The 21,951-nt window shown below is 40.3% G+C and overlaps 1 protein-coding gene across 2 annotated transcripts in view; it reads left to right on the forward strand.

The window, feature by feature from the left end:
• The first annotated feature begins 2,052 nt into the window (after positions 1-2,052).
• CPQ (carboxypeptidase Q) overlaps positions 2,053-21,951 on the forward strand; it is a 142,119-nt gene continuing 122,220 nt past the window's right edge. For both annotated transcript variants that reach the window (XM_041470900.1, XM_041470902.1), the window contains exons 1-2: positions 2,053-2,104; positions 16,293-16,750. In XM_041470900.1, coding sequence (XP_041326834.1) covers positions 16,324-16,750 — 427 coding nt within the window. In that variant the 5' untranslated portion in view covers positions 2,053-2,104; positions 16,293-16,323. The remainder of the gene's footprint in view (positions 2,105-16,292; positions 16,751-21,951) is intronic.

The following is a 21,951-nucleotide window of genomic DNA, read 5'->3' on the forward strand; positions in this document are numbered from 1 at the left end:
TCTCAAAGTCCTGAGCTTGTAAACAAATCTATGTATTTAGTGAATAATGCAAAATAGAGAAAATCACCAAGAGGTGGGTATAAGGGAAATACCTTTCCCGAGGCTAAATGGGTATTGATGTGTTTCAAACCTGTAAACAGATTTGTGCACGTTGCTGGCTGAAGAGGGGTGGAGCTCTAGGTTTTGCTGTTATGCCTCTTAACTTGCTTTTGTCATTCCTCTGGCAAGGACAGCAGAAGACTAAAGCAGTGAGTTCTCTACCCTCTGACCTGGGACTAATGACAGCTACACCAAGATATCTCCATCCTTCTATTTGATGAAGGAGAAAAAAGAGATGGCCTGACTCTCAACTTCTTGGTATAGAAGGATTAACAAAGGAAGCTAATTAAGGAAAAAATAATGGGAAACCAGTTGGGTGAAGTGATTTAATTTCTAAGGGAGCAAATGAAAAGAAATCATTCTCATGAAACAACCAAAATCCTAAATTTATATACTACAAGTACAGTTTTACATGAGCTTGTTCAAGAAGACATGTCCTATGTTCTCTCTTGCTGAAAGTGAAAAGGAAGGCTGTACATTGGCAGTTACGTTCAAGGGTGTTACAGCCAAACTTTGAGGACAGAATATTTTCTTGCATGACTTTCAGTGACATATTTATCACATAAAATCTCTTTCCAGAGGTACAGTACTAGATGGATGCTGACAACTTATAGGGTACTATATGTAAAGAATATCCAGAATGTGCAGCAAAGAAGGAGCCAGACAGGAAAAATATATGACAGCCTTTTCCTTGTGTAACATTTTTGTTGAAGCAGTTGTTTCGTTACCCTCAATGGAACAGGACTCTTAAGGACTGTGGCAGTTTGAGAAATATGTTTTCGTCCCACCAGCGTGCTCCCTGATCTGAGGACAAAGTTCCAGCTGCAAAAACATACTGTTCAGATGCTGTACTGAAAAATACAAGTGAAAAAATACAAATGAGTCACCTCAAATACAGAGGTGGAGGAGTCAGGTTGGCAGGAACAGCCATTATCTTACAATAATGTGTTTCAAACCCCTCCTCAAGGTACACACCCATGAAGCTCATTAGTGTAACAGTCATTTCACTGAGGCAGAAAGTTCATTAATATTGGAATACAGTGTTGAATATTAGAGGGAAATTCTTCAATGTCTTCCTGCTACAGCAGCTTTTTGGAAATGCACCAAGGGCTTTGATCCTAAAACCCTTACCTCTAAGCACCTGGGTAGTCCCATTAACTTAAACAGAATAAAATGAGAGCTTTAATTCAAGTGTTTGCAGATTAAGACCCATGTTTGTATTTTAAGATCTTATCTACAGAAGAAATTGCACTCATTTACCTAAGTGTTTTATAAACACACCTTTATTTAAATGAGTGCAATGTTACTTCTGCAAGCAGCCACCATCTAAGGAGCAGTGGCCCTGCCTCAGTTCCCAGGAGCACGAAGGCAGGAAAGGCTCTTAGCTGGAAAACATCAATGAACCACACAAGCAAGAATTGCCATGCTCTGAAATACTCAGAAGGATGTTGCGACTGTGCAGCCAGCAGGAAAGGCTCCTCATGCTTCATCCATTTTCCATGTGCCCTTGCACCACTATCACACACTCCCTATAAAAATGCAATCATAGGATCATCACAGCATCACAGAATGGTTTGGGTTGGAAGAGACTTTAAAAACTGTCTCGTTCCAATCTCCTGCCACGGATAAGGACACCTTCCAGTAGATCACCCGGCGCCCCATCCCAGCTGGCGTTGAATATTCCAGAGATAGGGCAGCCACAACTTGTTTGGGAGGCAGCTTCGTCCAACACCTCACCACCCTCACAGCCCCTCGCAGGGAAGGTCTCAGTCCCCTGGAAAGCCCGGTGGTGACGGACGATGTTTTTCAGGCCGCCGGGGCTGGGCGCCAGCGGCAGGGCCCAGCCCGCCTGACCTCGCAGCGGGCTACGAGGCCGCGGGGCCGGGGGCGCCGGCGGCTCCCGGGAGCGGCCCGGCCCCTCCCAGCCCTCGGCGGCTCCTCCTTCCCCGTCCGCAGCCGTCCGGGGTCCGGGCTGTGCCTCCGCCGCCCGATCTGCACTGGGAAGGTGCGTGTTTGCTGTGCCCACCGCCTCATCCTCCTCCTTTTCCTCCTCCTCCTCCTGCTCCCCTTCCTCCGCACAGGGCGTCCGCCCGGCTCCCGGCGCTCCTCCGCCGGGCTGTAGCGCTTTTTCGGGAGGTTTCTGCTCCGAAGGAGGGGCACCTCGCCGCCATTCCCGGCGCCCGGCTGGGCTCAGCCCGGCTCCTTGTGTTGCGTTAGAGCCGTGCAGCGTGTGCTGCCTTTCCCCACCCTGCAATGGGGCCTTCGCCCGCTGGGCCGCGGCCCCGGTGCTGGCGGCCCTGCCCGGGTCGGTGCGCTGGAGCCCCAGCCTGGCAGCGGGGTCGGCACCGCCTCGCTGTATCTGCTCTTCGCCCTTGGCTGGAGGAGTGTCCGACACCGGCATGCTCGTACTTCAGGAGCGTGCTGTTTCCATCGCGTGACAGCAGCGGAAAAGGATCCGGAGGTGCTTGTCGACAGCTCGAACCTGAGCCAGCAGTGAGCCCAGGTGGCCAGGAAAGCCAATGGCATCCTGGCCTGTATCAGCAATAGCGTGGCCAGCAGGAGCAGGGCAGGGATTGTCCCCCGGGGCTCTGCTTAGGGTGCACATCAAGTACTGCATCCAGTTCTGGGCTCCTCAGTACAAGAAAGACATTGAGGGGCTGGAGCGTGTCCAGAGAAGGACAGCAGAGCTGGAGAAGGGTCTGGAGCACAAGTCCTGTGAGGAGAGGCTGAGGGAGCTGGAGGTGTTTAGCCTGGAGAAAAGGCTCATGGGGACCTTATAATTCTCTACAACTGTCTGAAAGGAGATTGTGGCCACATGGGGGTCAGTCCTTTTTCCCATGTAACAAGTAACAGGACAAGTGAACATAGCCTAAACTGTGTCAGGGGAGTTTTAAGTTGGATATTTGGTGGAATGTCACAGAAAGAGTGATTAAGACATTGGAATGGACTGCCTAGGAAGTGGTGGAATCACCATCCCTGGAGGTGTTTAAGGAAAGACTGGATGTGGCACTTTGTGCCAGGGTCTAGTTGATGTGGTGATGTTCAGTCAGAGACTGGACTCCAAGATCTCAGAGGTCCTTGCCAGCCTAATTGATTTTGTGATTCTGTGAAACAAAGTCCTGCTCACCCACTTGTTCCTCTTAATATAAAAACAAATATGGACTCAAAGTTGGCAGTCACACAGTGCTTGGGGTGCATGGTCACTGGTAGGCAAAGCATGATGCTCGGCTATGATCCTGAAGTAAGCAAATTTGACAGCAGTCACTGACCAAAAGCTAAAAAATATATAAATATTTTGAAAATAATATATAAAAATATTTTAAGAAACATATAAAGAAGCATGAAAAATATCTAAGTTCTCTGGGCTGAATCAAATTTGACTAAGGAAGCATTAGATGCAAAAGAACCTTTTGAATTTAGTGGTTATATCTGCCAAATTGTACATGTGCTCAAAACTGCAAAAGAAAAAATTCAAGATACAAGCACAAAAATTCAGTTTGTGTATTAAGTACTTGGTTTTTTCCTCCAAATTGCAATATTTTGAGGACCTGACTTTCCTAAGTGCTGCACCAAAAGTGCCTACTCAGATAGTGCCATGCACAACAGCACCTAAAATCGTAATGTCTTATTAAGTGAGCCTTAATTTTCAAAATTTTGCCTGTCTGTTGTTTTCGCTCTATTCAAAATGAGATTAGTTTTTACTAATTTTTTGTTTTACTAGTTTTTACTAATTGTTTGTGGAGATAGTTCTCTAGAACTTTTGTAGGAGTGTTGTAATCTGTTGATTAAAGGGGAATGTACGAGTGTCTCTTCTTACAAAGCAATACTTGGGGTGGCTGTAGAGCAGACTTCCTGTGTAGAAATTGAATAACTGCTTGTATCTTCATCTATCTGTAATGTATCTCTCTATTTTAACTTGTGAAAATTCATAAGATTTAAGTTAGGGTGACAAAAGCTGGCCTTGATTTTGTTCTGGATAATTTTTTGCAGGGATGAAAACTTTTATTAGAAGTCTTTCTCATGCTTACCTGTCAGTCATTAAAGTCACCTTCTAGTCTTGTCTGCTGCTCCTTCTGTTGGATTATTATTTCTAATAAAATCTCAAACCCTTATTTCCTCAAAGAAACCCCACAAAGCCTACCATGTGCATAAGAGTTCTTACATCCCTTGTTTCTTTATAAATTTTGTCTAAGTCCCTTAGACATATCCACCCCATGTTGAATAGCATATATTGTCCTTTGCAGTCAGTTTTGCTTTACTCAAACTTCTGTCTTTCAGATGAAGGCTGTGCAGATAAACTTGGATCACAGCCACCACAGCTTTAGAGATTCATACAAAGCCTTTGTCTTACCTGATCTTGTTTCTTGGTGTTTAAAATACATATAATTCTTTTGAACAGCAAAACAATAAGATACTGAATCAGATAAGAACAGATTGCAAATCTAGGCTGGGGAAGAACAACCTGTCATTGACCCCTGTTGGGAGACATCTGTTAGCAAAAGCTCATATAAATCTGTATGTGTTTTACAACACAATTTTGCAAATGCCTGCATGTCTTTAATGCTGATTTGAGAAAGGAAGCAACTTACAATATCTTACTCTTGATATAATTGCAGAGACTCATAATGCACATGGGAATCTTTTATCTGTTCCTGCTATATTGTATAAAACTTTCTTGTTTTAATGTTGGAAACTTTGCCTTGTCATTTCTTCCTTTCTTCCCAGTTGTGGGAGGATGAAGATGAAGGGTGGCAGTACATCTAAGAGGTAGCAGCTGCAGGGGTGAAATATTTTGCCTAAAGAAGTACTTTGTGGGTAGAAATGTACAAAACGATTACAATCTTGAAGCTCTACAGTTCTTTCTGTTCTGTCTCAACAGGAAATATTATCTGTCAGAAACTGCATTGCAGTAATCTTTCACTTTTTTGTTACCAAATGTCTGCAATAATCTCAAAGTAGTGAAATAAATGTAAATTCTTCCTTCAGCTGACCTCAAGTCACTTATATTTTCACTGTGATGTCAGTAGTGAAGTTTTAGCTCAGATTTGTAATCTCTTAAATGCCAATTACTCTATTAAGTCAGTATTTTTACCAGAATCTTTGAAAAATGCTTTGCTCTTTTTTGTGTCAGTTTTACAGTACAAGAGAAGATTCTGTGTGAGCTTGAGAAAAATGCTAACCTTGTTAGCCTGTAAAGAATGTTAGCCTTTTAAAAAAAAATGGCAATTTGGGTACGTTGATCTTACAAGAGACTTGGTTTCTGATATTGAGATAGAGAGAGTGGATCAGTGGTGGGAGGTTTACTTTTAATTAATTTATTTATCTATCTGTCCATCTATCTACCTGCCGATTTTTTTATTTAATGAAGAATATTCAGACACCTGGCTCATTTGGATTCTTTCTTTTTTTCTGTACTGATATTAATAATAGTAATATTTGATCAGACTCATTAGGACTAATTAACATAGGTCTCTTTTATGAATTTTCTCCACAGTGGATGAGAGAAAAATATAGAAATCCCTTTGGTGCTGTTGCTGCAAGGAGAGACTTGATGGAAGTGTCTAGTGAATAGACATGTAGATTAAAATACATCTCTAAGAATTTATGTATTTTGGCAAAGTGTTTTAGTGTACTACACACTGCAGTCAGAGCTATGGCAAAAGACTTGTGATCTTACAACCTGACTTTAAGAGAATACTAATGCTGTTTTAAAAAAGAAAATATATCAGTCAAATTTATCTCAATTCTCTGAGATAAATTTAAAATCAATGATCATTATGTTATAGTAAGAAGAGATTAATCTCAGGTCACCTATCATAGACATTCCTTACATCATAGGAGTTATAAACAGCTAAGATTATTTTAAACTTGCCTGAGTGACCATCTTGCATTCAGTACAACAGTGAGAGTTTCTACAGGCTCAGGATTTGCCCAGACCTGATTTCTGACCCCACATCTTGTCCAACTGAGAATTGTTGTCACCCTTTTAAAGCCTGTTTTAGTACTGATATGAGAAAACAGTTCTGGGTTTAAATCTGTTGTCTATGTGTTTGGGCTTTCTTCTTTCTTTCTTTTTCTCAAGTTGCTGGTTAAGGTGATTGATCTTTTACTTAAATGTAATGAAATTACATTTCCTGCTTGAATACATGGTATGAAAGGGAATGAGACCACTCTTCTGTCCTCCCCAAACTTTTCTAGCTTTCATCTGCTACATGTACATTGATACACTTGATACACTGTGCCTTTAAGTATTTTAGGTTTTTTTTTTCAGAGGAGGTACTTGACTATCAATTTACCTAAGGCAAGTGAGTAAAAAGGAATTTTGTGTTTCAAGTAGCTCCACAAAAAGGGGCTTATATAATATTATGCACGTGCCAATAGTAATTTGAGAAAGAAGTGTTCTTTTTTGAGGTCTTAAAATATGATCTGAGCCAATAGGCTCCATTGGGAAAGCATCCACTATTTTATCTGTAACATTTACAGACCAGAACTTAAATTTGATTTGTCGTAAATGGTTTTCCCTTCTACTCTGCACACGTTTTGAGATCAGTGTTTCTGATTCTGTTGGTTTATACTGTCCTGAATCACAAGGCTGATCTTCTAGTTCTCTCTCTGGTCATGTTGTCCTGTACAAAACACAAGTCCTCTTTTGTGGCAGACTATGAAACACTTCTTGGAGTTTTAGTTTAATGATAATCTATTGCTTTGGAGTAGAAAGTATTGTAAGCTACTAATTTCTTTGAGATTGACCATATGATCAATCTTTAAGAATGATTCTGTATGTAACTGCAGTGGGCTATTAATATTTTCTCCTATGACAGCTAGGTAAAGCAGACAAGTGCAATACTAATCTCAGGTAATCTGTTCAGTGCTGTTGAAAAATACATAGAGCAGACAATTTCTACCTCAGCAATGGACTGTGAGATACCCAAGAAGGAAAACAAAGTCAGCTTGGTTTTAATTACTTGTTCAGTTTGGTTGTCTTGAAATAGCTGTTGAGTTAGGGATCTCTAGAGGGTTTTCAGGTGAAAAAAGTTTCAGAAATAGACTTGGAAAATTCTATGCAGGCTCTGGGTTACTGCCCTTGTGCATTTTACCTGCAGCTGCTGTAGAGTTTTCCACCCTAGCCACCCAAGTGGCCTTTGGTCAGCCGTTCTCACCCAGGTGCAGTGAAAGAGCAGAGCTGTCTGTTCTTCAGAGCCCAGGCACTTCTGCAGTGCTGTCTTCCTTTAAGTAGTACATCTTTGTCTTCTCTTTGGCAGTAACCTCCCAGTACTAATGCTCAGTATTAATTTCTACAAACAAAGCAAAATTGCTTTTTATGGATTGGTTCTCAGCTGCTGATCAGGTGGACAAGGTTCTGGTGCAAGTGAATGTCAATTGAAGGGCAAAACGACTGTAGCTGGGATCAAGAGGTACTTAAGCCACTACTGATCCAGATCTGTGTCCCCCTCAGTCCAGGCTGGTAAAATACACATACACTGATTTTAATATATGTTGCTCCAGCATCTGGAGTCTGTGATTTGTTCTTCATTTTGGACTTAGCTTATAGCTGAAGAGAAATCTTGCAGATGGAGGGGTAGTGAGCAGGAATGTCTCTGTGGCTGCCCTTCAGAGAGTTACTGAATGAGGGCAGATGGTGCTTGTCTCCAGCAACCAATGCCACCCAAGTCAGCAGATATATTTTTCTTTGCAGTGCTCTGTGGTGTACTCTACAGTTGTTAGAAGACCTGGCATAGCCAAATGCAATGTATCCAGTACAGATGGATTGTACTGGGCTTTTTGGTAGTTGTACAGGTTTGGACTGTTCAAGCAAATCTGGCAATGAAAGAGGCTTATAAGAAATATTGAGAGAGACTTTTTAACGGGGCATCTTGTGGTAGGACAAGGGGTAATGGTTTTAAACTCAAAGAGTAGAGTTTGACTAGAAATAAAAGACATTTTTTATACTGAGGGCGATGAAGCTCTAGAACAGATTGTCCAGAGAGGTAGTAGGTGCTCCATTCCTGGGGACAGTCAAGGTCAGGTTGGGTTGGGCTCTGTGCAATCTGATCTGTGACCCTGCTTGTTGCAGGGGAGTTGGACTGACCTTGAGCATGTGTTCCAACCCAAACCATTCTATCACTCTGTAGTGACTTTCCTGAAAATCCAGACCAGAGCAGCTGAGCAGTTGAAGACAGGAATGGGAACATAGAAAAGTTCCTTTGAAGAATCTTACATAAAAATAACTGTTGGGAGCTTATCAGTATGTGAACTCTAAATTAGAAAAAATAGATGTGTACTGGATAAATAAAAATTAGAGTAGGCACCTGTCTAATGTTACCTCCCCAAATGATCAAAATGAAACATGCTGTCTTCCATCACCTGTCCCTACATGCAAGTGACATAGGATGGATGAAAGTCAACTATTTTCCCTGGAAAAAAATTTCAGCTGTGATGCAATAACAATTGGGCTGTTTGCTGCAAGCATCACTGCAACTGTGGGTAACTGTCTGTGTAAACTCAGCTGCTCTTCTGAAAGCAAAAGGTAACTGCTGTAAAAAGGGCCTTAATCTAGGAATTAAATAGGATGGTAAACTTGAGAAATGTAGGCTTCTTGCTGATCTTGCTTGCTCTCCAGGTGTTTAAGTACTTTGTGCCCAATAAGTATGAATTGTTGGTGAACATGGATTAAGGGGTGTAGAGTTATTGTTGCCGTCAGATCTGTTTCAGGGAATAACTGGGAAGTTGTCATAGGGGAGCAGAACCAAAACATAAGTGTAGTCACATGTAGTGAAATCATCATCCTGAAAGGATTAGCACTTCATGAAGAAGTCAAAGATGCTTTTGAGTGAAGGAGCATTAGTAACTTCATGTTAACTGTATTTTCATCAATTGCCTCTGCTTGCAAGCTGATGTATGTGATAAAATGGAAACCAAGTGTAAGTCATCCTCCAGTACCAGTTCCATTTTAATTTGGAATTGCTTTTAATTAATCAAGAGACTGACATTTGCAACATCTGGATTTACTGAAGGATGCAGAGGCTTAATTTTTAACTCACACTAGTAACAGTCAGAGTCCCAAATGTTTGATAGTTGCTTTTCTCATGCTGTGGATAAAGCCCTCTGAATTTGATGTAGTTATGACTGAGCAATTGTGTGGGTTTGAAAACCAACATTTATAGCTAAATCAAAGTAGACTGCTCCAAGTGCTTTGTTTCTTCAAGCTTTTGTATCCTCAGTGGTTGGTCTTGTGACTAGAAACAATTTAAGGCCATGTTCCCAAAGCTCGTGCTTGCAGAAAGCTATTTTGGAGGAAGAACCAAAGCCAGAGATGTCTTAATTCCCTGAGCTCTCTGCTAATTTTGATAGCACTGTATATAAATATCAATTTAAAGAGTGTCAAAAATAATTTCACTTTTTGCCATAACTTGTCCTGCAAAGCCAGGAGGAGTTTGTGGCTGTCACCTGCAATAGCAGAAGGATAGGAGGAGCAATGTGGATATGGAAGTGAAGCTGTGGGCTCTCTGGACTCTGGCTGAAGTCTCTGTATGCTTCCTGAGCTCAGGTGCAGTCACTGACCTGAGCCTGGTGTGTTTTTGTCAGTGCTGATGGGTTGGTTTCCTCAGAGGCAACTTTGGAGTTTGGGAGCTGGCACCTGTGTGTTTGCTTTGCCTTATGCAATCTGAATTGTGCATAAGTATTTAAGATCTAGGAGGAAACTTCTGTCTGTTTTGTTTTCTCCCATACTTTCTTGGCATAATCTCATCTCTGAGTATTATTGTTCAGGTCCAGTATCAGAATCATGTGTAAAGTCAGGGAGATGTCTTAACATTTGCAGAGAGGGTTGATCACATTCTGTCACTGTCCTCTTCATATAATTAGTGTGTTTACTCTATGGTATATTTGGGGGGAGGTGGTTGTTTGTGATTTTTGGTGGTGGTTTGTTTTTTGTTTGTTTTTTCCTTTTCAGTTTAATTGTCAGTTGACATTTTGTAATGTGACCATTTGCTTCAGTGCAGCAAGCTTTTGATGAGCTGTTCTTGGTAGTGTCAGAAGAAAGGGGCTGAGTGGTTATGCTAATGTCTTTCATGTGGCAACTGAAGCACTTGGAGGTGTCACTTCTGGGTCCCTCCTCTTCCAGTTGCTGGTTCATTTTGTCTGTGGTTGTGAGATGTGTGTCTGTCAGCATGTCTGTGCAGTGAGTAGCACGGGGGACCCTCATAATAACAGGGATGTGTTGAGCATTTATCAAAATTTTTTTAAAAAATTAAAAATAAATTAATAGTGATATATGTCTGTTGTCCTAGCTGGCTTTTTTATCCTGCAGTAGCAAAATGGTTTGATAACTTTTGTCTTTTAAATGGTAGTAAAAAGTAATTAGAAGCTAAATACAGAATCAGATCTGCCTTATGCATGGTAAGTGTAGTGCTTCATGATCAAATGTGTGCTGTACTGGGGTGTCGCTTTGATGAAAAAGTGGTGCTGGAGCTTTCTTCCACATCAGAAAGAGGTCTGGTTTTGCTAATTTATTTCTCAAAATTGGCCAAAACCCAGATTTCTCTCAAGCTCTTTAAGTAAAGTATATTTATCTTGCTAGCAGTCTGTTACATTCAAGCTTTTAGAGATTTTTTCTTTCTTTCTTTTTTTTCCCCCACATTTCATTGCATTCTGCAGTTGGACGGTGGCCGCAATTGTACATTGCCACTGAACTGTAGCCACTTGTTTCTGATGCTGATATGTTGGAATACAGTGTGATATTTGAGTACCTAATGCTCTAGTGAACATGATGAAATCATAAATGACATACTTCATAATATATCTCATCGAAATTAATATCTTTTCCCACCCTTAATATAAGTAAAGAAATGTGTGCATCATAAAGATAATTCTTCTGTCAATTGTAATGAGAAATTCTTGATCCTTCACTTTTTTGTATAGTTTAATTTACAAATTTCTGTTGCTTTGGAAAGGGAAGATTCAGTGGGTGTATCCTACAATAAGGAGGGAAAAGACTAAAATAAAAGTTCTGAACAAATCTAGCAATGTGTTGACTAGACTTCTGAGCTTCACAAAACCATTAGATTGCTTTTTGTTGTAGCAGTATGAGGAACTTACCTTTTCTTGTGACTTGTAGAGAAAGACTGTATGCAAAAACATGACAAATGAAACACTCAAAAAAGTTATAGTTATTTTCATCTGGAAATTTTGTTTATTAATATTCTTAAATATCTTATATTCAGCATTACTGAATTATTATTGACATAATTTGGAATTATGGTGCTACTTACAGTTTGTACACTGGGTTGTAGATGTATGAAGTGAAGTAGCTAAAATGGTCGCATACTTTTGAAAATGTTGGTGTTGCCCTTTTTTGGTCTTTTTCTTTAAGGTGTTTAATGTGCATAACTTTTCTCTGAACCTGCTGACTTAAAGTGAGAAGTTTTGTTCCATATGCAAAGCAAAAAGTGCTTTGTAGATGTGTGGTTGTAGAGGCATATTATTCTTGTAATATATGAAAATGATAAGAATTTAAGTTAAAAGTTTCTAATTCTGAGGTGGTATATAATATATATGTAGCTGCAAATATCTGGTGCATTTTTTGTTAAAATTAATTAGAAAAGTTGGTCTGTTGCACTCCTCTTATGCATAACATAATTAGTAACTAAGGTTGCTTAATTTAGTGGTTCATTTTGGCAAATGTCCTGACCCTTAGTAGTGTAATATGTAGTTGTCTTTAAAACTGAGATTTAATTGTTGGAAGGAGAAACTCAAAGTATTTAGATTTTCTGGCCAAAATCTGGAGCACACACGTGTTCTGTGGGACTGAACAGTCTTCTGCTGGAATGCTGCTTGGAGGCACATCAGGAAGTACGTGCAAGTGCCAGATGCATGGCAGTGGGATTCCTTTTGGCTTTCACAGGAGTGACAGACCAACCTTTGACAGTACCAGCCCTGTACTGACTGTTGCTAACAGAACTTGGTTTGTTCCTGTTACAACGTCTGTCCATCAATTTTAGCAGCTCTTGCTATCCATAGGTGTGGATTGATCATTTGCTCATGGCTCATACCTTCTGTCATAGGCTTCCTCCTGCTAGGGAGATAGGTTTCATCGTTTGGCTGGATGCAGTCTGCCAGCCTTTCAATAAAAACTCAGAAGGAAAATACTTAACATCCAATTTGCGGGAATGATTTTACTTAATACAGGATGTAAGATGTCTTGTTGAACATGTTTTCAAAAAGAAACTTAGTTTAGAATTTTGGGTGCAAGAAATTTAAGCATAAGGTTGTGAGAGAAGATTTCTGTGGTTAATTTGCTTCCTTAAAAAGGGAGCCCTTTTCACCTGTAGGAAAGGCTGACACAAAAATATGCAGTTCTGAAGAGTTTGTGTCTCAGTAGTTTAGGAAATTTGTGAAACAGTAAAGATACCTGTCTCACTTTTTACACTAGGGAAGTAGTGGATTTGAGTGAAGCTGAGTGTAAAACTACAGGTAGTATAATTGTGGCCCTGTTCTTGTATGTGTTGATTTATTTGTCCAAAATCATTCCCTCCCCCTCTCCTCATCTGTCTTTCAACATTATCAGCTGGCTTTAGGTATACATTTTGCCATGTAATGTAATATGTAGAACACTGTATTTTGGTGTCAGTGTTTCCTAACTGCCTTCCATTCATTAAGTATTTCTGTTCTCTTCAATTCTCATCTAAAAATCCCACTGAATTCCAATCTTTGCCTCTGAAAAGATAATGTATTCCCTTTTGAGAGCTGTATTTTCCATGCTTATTAAGAAGAATAATATCAGCTGTTCTGTGGCAGAGGCATTGTTCAGTGCTTGTGGGTTTTTTTTTGTTATTCTTAACTTAATTTTTGTCTGGACCACAAAAAAAAAAAAAAAAAAAAAAAAAAAAAAAAAAAAAAAAAAAAGAGTGCATTCTTGTGTTCAGGTGGAATTTCATGTATTTCAGTTTGTTCCCATTGACTCTTGTTCTGTTGGTAGGCACCACTGGAAAAAGCCTGGCTCCATCTTCTTTGTTCCCTCCCATCAGAAAAAAAAGAGAGCATTCTTGTGTTCAGGTGGAATTTAATGTATTTCAGTTTGTTTCCATTGACTCTTGTTCTGTTGGTGGGCACCACTGGAAAAAGCCTGGCTCCATCTTCTTTGTTCCCTCCCATCAGGTATTTCTATCCACTGATTAATCCCTCCCTCTCCTTCTGGAGAAGAAAATAAAATTTTCTTCTCCAGACTGAACAGTTAAAGCTCTCTCAGCCTCTCCTAACAGGGATACTGGATACTCCAGTCCCTTAATCATCTTTGTGGCCCTTTGTTGCACTCTCCAGCACATCCACATCTCTCTCATACTGGGAAGCCCAGGAATGAAGAAATAATCCGGGTCTGGCTTCTCTAATGCTGACTAGAGGGGAAAGACCACATCGCTCCGCCTGCAGGCAACACTCCTGATGTGCAGTCCATCAGGCTGTTGGTCTTTGCCAACAGGAGGTTTTGTTGACTCATTTTCTGCCACCTCCTTTCCAGCTGGGTATCCCCAGCTGTCTTAGTGCATCTTCCCCAGATGCAGGACTTGTTGAATTTCATAAGGTTCCTGCCTGCCTGCCTCCTCACACAACCATCGAGTACACAGCCACTCCTGCCAACCTTTCTGTCATTGGAGGCCACACTCTGTCCAAGCATCCAGATTACTAATGGAGATTTAGAAGGGTTCTGGCAGGGTTTGAATTGAGTTATATTCCTCCTACAATGCATTGGAGGCAGTGAAATGCTGTGTGACACAGAAGTGTTACATCCACAAAAGTTGTGGAAACATGTCTGTTCTCAGTGTTGAGTGGGAAATTCCTGGAAAAAGTGTATCTCTTAAATGCAGGTCCTCTGGGGCAGCCTTTGGAGTGAGGATGCTGCTGGTGTTGAAAGAGGTTAGGAAGAACAAAGAAATAATTTCTGAGTTAAGGGAAGTGTGATAACTGCAGTTGCATCTGTACATTGAAAAAAAAGGCATGAAGTTTGTAGCCTGGGGCCCTTTGAGGTGGCCAGTGCTATTTAGATAATCCCTCTGTCTTCTGTGTAACAGCTAAGTGTATCTGCTTTTTCTGGTAGATTTTGCAAACCCTTAAACAAAGAGACCCCCAAACATTAAGTTTTTGAAACTAAGTCTACAGAATTGTTTTATTCCATTCAGCACTTACCATTTTCTTGCTGGCTTCTTTGTGCATGATGAACTTTGCAAAAATCAGGGAACGAGCATGGTCATCCTGAGAAAATGACTGATGTTTCTAGAAGAGGATGTCTAAGAGCATGTAATTAACTGGTTAAGGGAAAGTACATGAAGAAAGTGCAGAGCATAGCAATAAAAATACACCAATACTCTGTGTAGTATAACCACAAATAAACAGTAACTCAGACTATAAAAGGCATTTTGCAGTTCTCAGGCAGTGTCCTGAGATAACCCAAGCCTTCTCCTCCTGGTTGTGTAAGACCTTTGCCCTGTCTCAGAGAAATCTGTGTGATAGATTTGTTGTTCACAGATGAAATCAATGATGATTTTTTGTCATTTTGCAAAAACTATGCTTCACTGTGAAGAACTTATTACTTCCTTGATCTCAAGCTTAGGGGACATTTGAATAGTTAAGGAGAATACCTTAGTACTCCTCTATTGCTAAAGCTATTGTTTAAATTGCTGTTTGTGAAAAGACCCATAAAGGTCTATGGAAGGCTGGCAGTTTGTGTTGGTTATCATATGTGCTAGGCTTGGTGACTCCAAAATTATTGCATGAGTGTTTTTTTTGTGGGTATTGGGGTATTTTAGTTTATTTGTTTCTGAATTCTGGTGGTTTACGGATCCTAGAAATGTGGTTACTACTTTGACTCCTTCTGTGTTTTATTTCTGCATTTCACATGGCATCTTATGTGTGCATGCCTGGTGGATTATCCCCCCTTTTTGGGAGCTGATCAGAATCTCTCATAAATGTTGTGGGTTGCACCTTCCCACAGACAGCACAGGGAGACAGGGTGTGGGGGTTTTGGTCAGTTCATCACTGCATCACAAAGTCATTACCAACTTCTCTCATTGGCCCAGGTTTGGCCAGCAGCATGTCCATCTTCAGAGCCATCAGCCATTGGCTCTGCTGGACATGGTGGGAAGCTTCCAGCAGCTTCCCACAGGAGACATCTTTGTGGGTTTTTGCTGCCAAAAACCAGGCCATGCCAAACCAATACAGGTACAAAAACGCATGGGTTCAGATAAGAACAGTTAAGTAGATGAAAATAAGTAAAGGGTTATAATAATAATGATGATAATAATAAAAAAAAATATTAAAAGCCCAAGAAAAACAAGTGATGCACAATCCAACTGCTTACCACCTGCTGATCAATGCTCAGCCTTTCCCTGATAAGTGATTAGGCTTTTCCAGTCAACTCCCCCAGTTTGTGTACTCATCTTGGTATGGAATATCCCTTTGGTCAGTGTAGGTCAGTTGTCCTGGCTGTGCTCCCTCACAGCTTCTTGTGCAGCTCCTCATTCACAGAGCATGAGACACTGGAAAGTCCTTGACTTAGGGTAAGCACTACTTAGCAACAACCAAAACATCAGTGTGTTATCAATGCTGTTCTCATGCTGAATCCAAACCAGAGCACTGTATCACTTACTGAGCAGAAAATTATCTCTATCCTAGCCAAAACCAGGACACTGGAGGCATTGGATCTAAATCTTAAATCTTTTTAGAACAATAGAAAGTACTTTTCTGATTATGAAGATGGAGATCAGGAAGAACTTTTATTCATGAATGTGGTATAAGAAAAGTTTTTGTCTGGATGTTTTGTGTCAAGACATTTGATTTGGCACTTCTGAAAAGTCCTGCTCGTAACAGAAAGGAGATGCAAAACTCCTCCTGCATGGGAGCAGCCCTGGGTTTTGATTCATTGAAGAATGTGTTTATTTACAAAGATGCAGCATTCCAAGGATATTTCTAAAGACCACAAAGATTGTGTCCAGTGGTCTAAGTATCTTTTTCATTTGCTTTCAATAACTCTGTCTTAAAGTTGAGTTTACTTTTTTGCTAGTTCTGATCGAAGCATTTTCATGATAAACTAATTTAATTTCATTTCTGTCTGCCAATCCAAATAACTAAAAATATTGCTGATAGGTGTATGATTTTTTAACTTTCTTTTTTTTTTTTTTTTTTCCTTTTTGCCTCTCCAACAGGCCATCTGTGGAAAAGAAGAAAGAGAAAAAAATGAAGCACTTATTTTTAATATTTCTCATGAATTTATTACACCAGCATGCTGGGAAATCTTTGAGAAGAGATGGAAGTTCCCTGAAGTCATTTGAAGACATTAAAAATGAGATAGCTGGCTATACTGATATTGCTAAGGCTATTATTGATCTTGCTGTTCATGGAAAGGCTCAGAACAGATCCTATGATAGATTAGCAGTTTTCGCTGACACCATAGGACCTAGACTCAGTGGTTCAAAAAACTTAGAGGCAGCCATCAAATATATGTTCACTGCCCTGCAGAAAGATGGGCTGGAAAATGTGCATCTAGAGCCTGTGAAAGTACCACACTGGGAAAGAGGAGAAGAGTTTGCAGTGATGCTGGAACCAAGGAATCATAGCATTGCTATTTTGGGACTTGGGAACAGTGTTGCCACTCCTCCAGAAGGTAACTCTTCCTTTTGGAATTACATGTGACTTGCTTTTTAGCACAAACTGTATTGTACCCCTAATAACTTCTCTCAGTGGTCAAACTGTGGTTTTCTTCTTGCTGTAACAGTTCTGCAAAACAAGGTGCTATTTTCCTGGGACTTTTCTATATGGTGTGGTTGTGACTGGTGCAGTTTATATTAATACAGTTTGGTTGAAAGGACTTATAAAATTAGAGGTGATTCCTGACCTTTCCATTAAATTTATGCTCTTTTTTTTTTAACACTGATGAACTTCATTTGCAAAGATTCTGGTTGGTAGGAAAGAAGTTCTCCATGGGGTGTCAAATTGACACATGATTTCTCCTTCTCTTCATGTGCCCTATTTTGCCAGGCTCCACCCTTCACTCCAGTAAAAAACAGGGCAGCAGGAAAAGGAGGTGAGCTTGAAGAGTTCAAGCCCCTCACCAAACATAGCAGTTGGTATCTGTGTGTCCCCTTCCCTTCCCTTCCCTTCCCTTCCCTTCCCTTCCCTTCCCTTCCGTTTACATGCTCACTTTGTCACTTACTTGTCACTGAACTGTGTGTTGCCTTTTAGATGATCATGTGTGATATGTTACTCAGGAGAAAGAATAACCATTAGCTGCTCTTAACAAGATTCTGGTCTTTTAAACCCCAAAATATTAGATTGCCTACAAACAAAATGATTTATAAGATTCTTTCTGTGTACTTAGTGATGTGAGGCTTTGAGGATTGTTATTTAAAAGCCAGATGAGAACCTTCTTCTGTGACTACTCTCCATAAAAAACAATATACTTGTTCCTAGACCACTTCAAAAGCATTTGTATTCCTTTATGAGAAAATAAATATAGTTTAGGAAATAAAAGGTAACATGATACTCATAATTTTTTTATAAATTGTAAATTTTTGTGATAGCAAGCTTTCTGTTTGAAATGAAACAACATATAAAACTGTTATGTTTAGAAAAAAATATATAGCTCGTCAAAATGCAACAAATAAAACTGGGTAATTTAAGATATGCTTGGAATAAATTATACTTGGTTTGAAAAATTGCTGCTGTGAATTTTATCTGAGATAGTTCTGTCATATTGAGGTAAATGCATACCTAAAATGCAAAGCAACTAGAACCATTACTATCTGTTTGTCCCATGATATGTGCAAGGTTTAGTGCTTTGATAAGAGAAAATTTAGAGCAAATTTTAAGCCTACAACTTATTTTGTGTTCTTTCCAGTCCTATTCCAAGCTTCCTAAAAAGTAAGCAAAAATTAAAAGGTCTTTTTTGGTGTTTAGCAAGTGTTGCTGAACCTGACAAGAGAACCTGCAATTTAATTTTGGCAAACATCTTCACATCCAGAAAAGTCTGTTTTTCACTTCTCTTTCTTACTTGTGTAGTTATTTGCACTTGCCTGGTTTTACTCCTAGGTATGCCTTTTTTTTTTTTTTTTTAGTGATATACTGAATTTACATGTTAAAAATACTCAGCCTAATTATGTCCTTCTTTTTCATCTGTAAAGATCCTATATCTTGAAAGCTGTGATTGTATTATCCAGTGCTGTTCAAAACCCCCACATTATTCTTTCTCACAATTTCACTTTCCTCTGAGATCTGCCGTGTTTCTGAAGAAGTATATGTGTAGGTGCTAGAAGGCTTTATGGCAATGAGATCTCTCACAAAAGAGTGGGTCATTTCTCATACTTCATGGAATAATTTTGATTCAATTACTTACCTTCTGACTCTCCTACTGTTTGTGCCTGTTCTGATTTCTGCTGGTCTCATCTCTCTCTGTGTGAACTGTGACAGGTTTTTGTGCTTGGGAAGGCTATGTGGGGTAGCTGGTCCCTGGTGAGCACTTGGCTCTTGCTCTTCTGATCACTGGACCATCCTCCTGGCTGACGGAAATGTCTCGTAAGAGCTGCTCATCACCAGCCTCTGCAGGCAAGAGAATCGATGTTGAGAAAAGTGCTTGTTCTAAAACTCTCACTCATACCAAGCATGGAATAAAAAAATGTGTTTATTATTATTAAAACCACTGCATTATCACTTCTGAGGATTGCCACAGTGCCTTATTCCTAAGAAAAAGGAATAGAAGGCTGCCCTAAATGGCATCAGAAATAGTTGAACAATTCGCCTCATTGAGGGATTATCAGCAGTTCTGATACATCTTGTTCTAGGCACGAAGTTTTGGGGGTATGACTCTTCCTGTAATCAGAATAATGCAACTCAATATAGATGCCTGATGCCAGTTATCCTGTTACAGTACTGTTGTTACATGGGATCAAACTAGGGAGATCTACTGCTCCTGTGCTGAGCTTTGGCAGAGGGATGTTTTAAAGGCTGAAGGTTGTCCTTCAGATGCTGGCTCTATGATGATTCTTTGCCTCTAAAGTGGACTGTGCAGATGACTCCTGAAGTTGTTTGCTGTTAGCTTGATAGTTACTACGTGTTTAAAGTCAGTGTTCTTGTCAGGATACGTTTCAGACCCCTCCATTTACAAACCACTGTCTCAGTACAGCCCAAACAGATCCCTTCCTTGACACTACTGATGCCAGTTAGAGACAGAGCTGGACTTCTTGTCTTTTAAGGTCTAGGAATGGGGTTAAGATGAGAGGGGCTGACTCCTCCATCCCAGCAGAAGGTACAGGAGACCATTTCTTGCTTTTTCATCTTTTCAGTTATGTCCTGTATTCTTCTCTTCCCATGATTTGGCCCCAGGCTTGTGACCTGAGAAGCTAAGAAAATAGGAGACGTTGGCGGAAGTTTAAAACTTGGTGCTGGACTTGGTGGCCTTTGGTTCTCTCAGAGCCCCTCCTGAAGCTCAGCACCCCAAGCAAGTGCTCAGGAGGGCTCTTCATTATTTTGGCAATAGCCTAGCAGCAATTAGAAACCTAATTAGAAACCTGTCCTGGGGTGACTTTATGATGCTTGTATCCCCAATTGTCTGTTCTGTTTATGCTGGATATTTAAGACTGGTTCTGAGAGCGAAAAGGGGGAAAAAGAGCACACAGTTTGTTCTCAGAAACTGCACTCACTCCTCTGCATTCCTGCTCCTGGACAGTGTTGTCTGCAGCACGGACAGACAGCACGAGAGAGCTCTTCTTTGCTTTTTAGTTAGGTTTTTTTTTAGGTAGCTGAGGCAGAGAAGTTCCCTGAACTGTGTTTTTTCTTTTTCTTGAAACTGTTCAAACCTGCTCTGGACTGATAACCCAGAAAAACACTGGGAGCTCACACCTGTGGCCCATCAGGGGTCAGGACACAGCATTCTCCAGTGCAGGAGGGACTGATAAGAGACTGGGTGAGCTGAGTTATGCTCCACAACAAGGACTTTCTGAATTTGCCATCTCTTCAGAATAGCAAGAGGTTTTATTGTTTAATATTACTCTTTTTTTTTATGCTTGTGAATACTTTGCCTGTTAAATAAACAGTATCTTCCACTTTTCTCCAAGGAAATATTTTCCTGAACCAGTTGGTGGAGAGGCCACTTGAATTTGCTTTCTAGAGGGACCCCATTCAGAGGTTTCCTCCCAAATTTGCCCTAAACCAGGACACCTGGCTTTGGATGTTGGAAATTCAGGGTTTAATTTCCCTCTGTCCATGGAAATTCAAACCAGTGTTTCCGAAGAGTTACCCAATGGCTAGAGCACATGCTGAGGTTGGTTACTTTCCATTTCAGCATACACCATGCGAGTGTAGAAAAAATCCGCAATCCTTCAGGGCAGGAACAAGAAGCCCAAAATAGTAGCAGTATTTTTAGCTATGAAGTCCAAGCCAGTCCATTGACTCCAGGATACCAGGAGTGTCTCTTCCTGCAGAGAAGGTCTTCTAACTCATGCCTATGGCATTGAAACCCTATTGGGACGTGCAGAGAGCTTTTCTCATTTATTTGATTTTATGAGATTTGCCCACTTTGGCTCAGATTCAGAACAGTTGGATGATGTGCAGGAGGCTTTTCAGTACCTTGTGATCTTGTGGATAAAATCCTACTTTCTTCTTCATGACTGGGAAATATGCCAAGATGTCAAGTTCCCAGATTCCATCTGATTTACACAGCAAAAAAGGAGAGTACAGAAAAGGTTAGATTTTTCTATTGAAGAGGAAAAACTTCCAACATTCTCCCTCCCCAAGTGTATTCCAGGATATGAAGGTGTTCGGTGAAAGAGAAAGTTTTCACTTCCTTTGATCTCTTTACAAGGAGGGAGTAACTTCACTGCCCGCTTTAGTGCCAGGGAAACAGAGTGACCTGGATTTCCAGAAATCAGCAGGGGCTCTTAATAGTCATCACCTTGAAGAAATGGATTCCTAGGTAGCAAACAGGATTGAATGATAGAAAGTGCTCAGTTTTGGGAGCTGGAAAACTGGAGATTTACCATATTTAGTCAATGTCCTTGTCTCATTTTCAGTGTTTCAACATTGGCAAAACATGGAGATATATATATATACAGAGAGAGAGACTGTGTTGATTTCTGGTGGTACTGATTATATCCCCCAAATATAATTGTTGCTTTGAGAATCTCGTAATTGAAGGAAAGTGGTAGTTTAGCAGATGTTTGACCATAGAGTATCAAAGAGTTCATTTTTTTGCATGTGTTCTAAAATGCATTTTTTTTACCCTGATGAGTGACCATGCCCTTTAATTTTAAAGAAATACTGACAAGCAGAACCGACTTCACGGCAGCCTGCCCTGAAATGTCTCCTCAAAAAAAAAAGGAACACTCTATTTTTTATGTACTGTTGGTTGCAGCAAAACTGAAATAATATAAATATGAAAATGATGCACTGGCAGACTTTTTCCTAGATTTTGTGTTCAAGTCATGGTCTTTTCTTTGTTTAATTGTCAATATTTGGTCCAGCTGCACTCTTATGGAAGGTGATAGGAGCTTTGCAATTAGATAACATGAAAGTAGTTCCAGCCTGTTATGTATAAAATGAGCATAATGCATGTTGTCTTGAAGTTGTTGGTGTGGGCTGTTGCTGTTGGTCCACCATTTTATTAAACCAGGAATATTGCTGAAAGAAGTGGTCTGGCTCCAGTTCTGGTTGATTTTGTCCCCAGTGTTGACCATCCTCTTTTTTACCTCAGTGGTGAAGTGGATTAGGGAATTCAGCTAGATAAACAAAAGGCTGACAAAAAAGTTATTTTTTTAATGTGTATCAGAGTATTTACCCTTAAGTTGCCAGCATCTTGGATGACCACTGATCTCC

Source organism: Pyrgilauda ruficollis, unplaced genomic scaffold (assembly GCF_017590135.1).
Source record: "Pyrgilauda ruficollis isolate IOZ18807 unplaced genomic scaffold, ASM1759013v1 scaffold25, whole genome shotgun sequence".
Classification (NCBI taxonomy): Eukaryota; Metazoa; Chordata; class Aves; order Passeriformes; family Passeridae; genus Pyrgilauda; species Pyrgilauda ruficollis.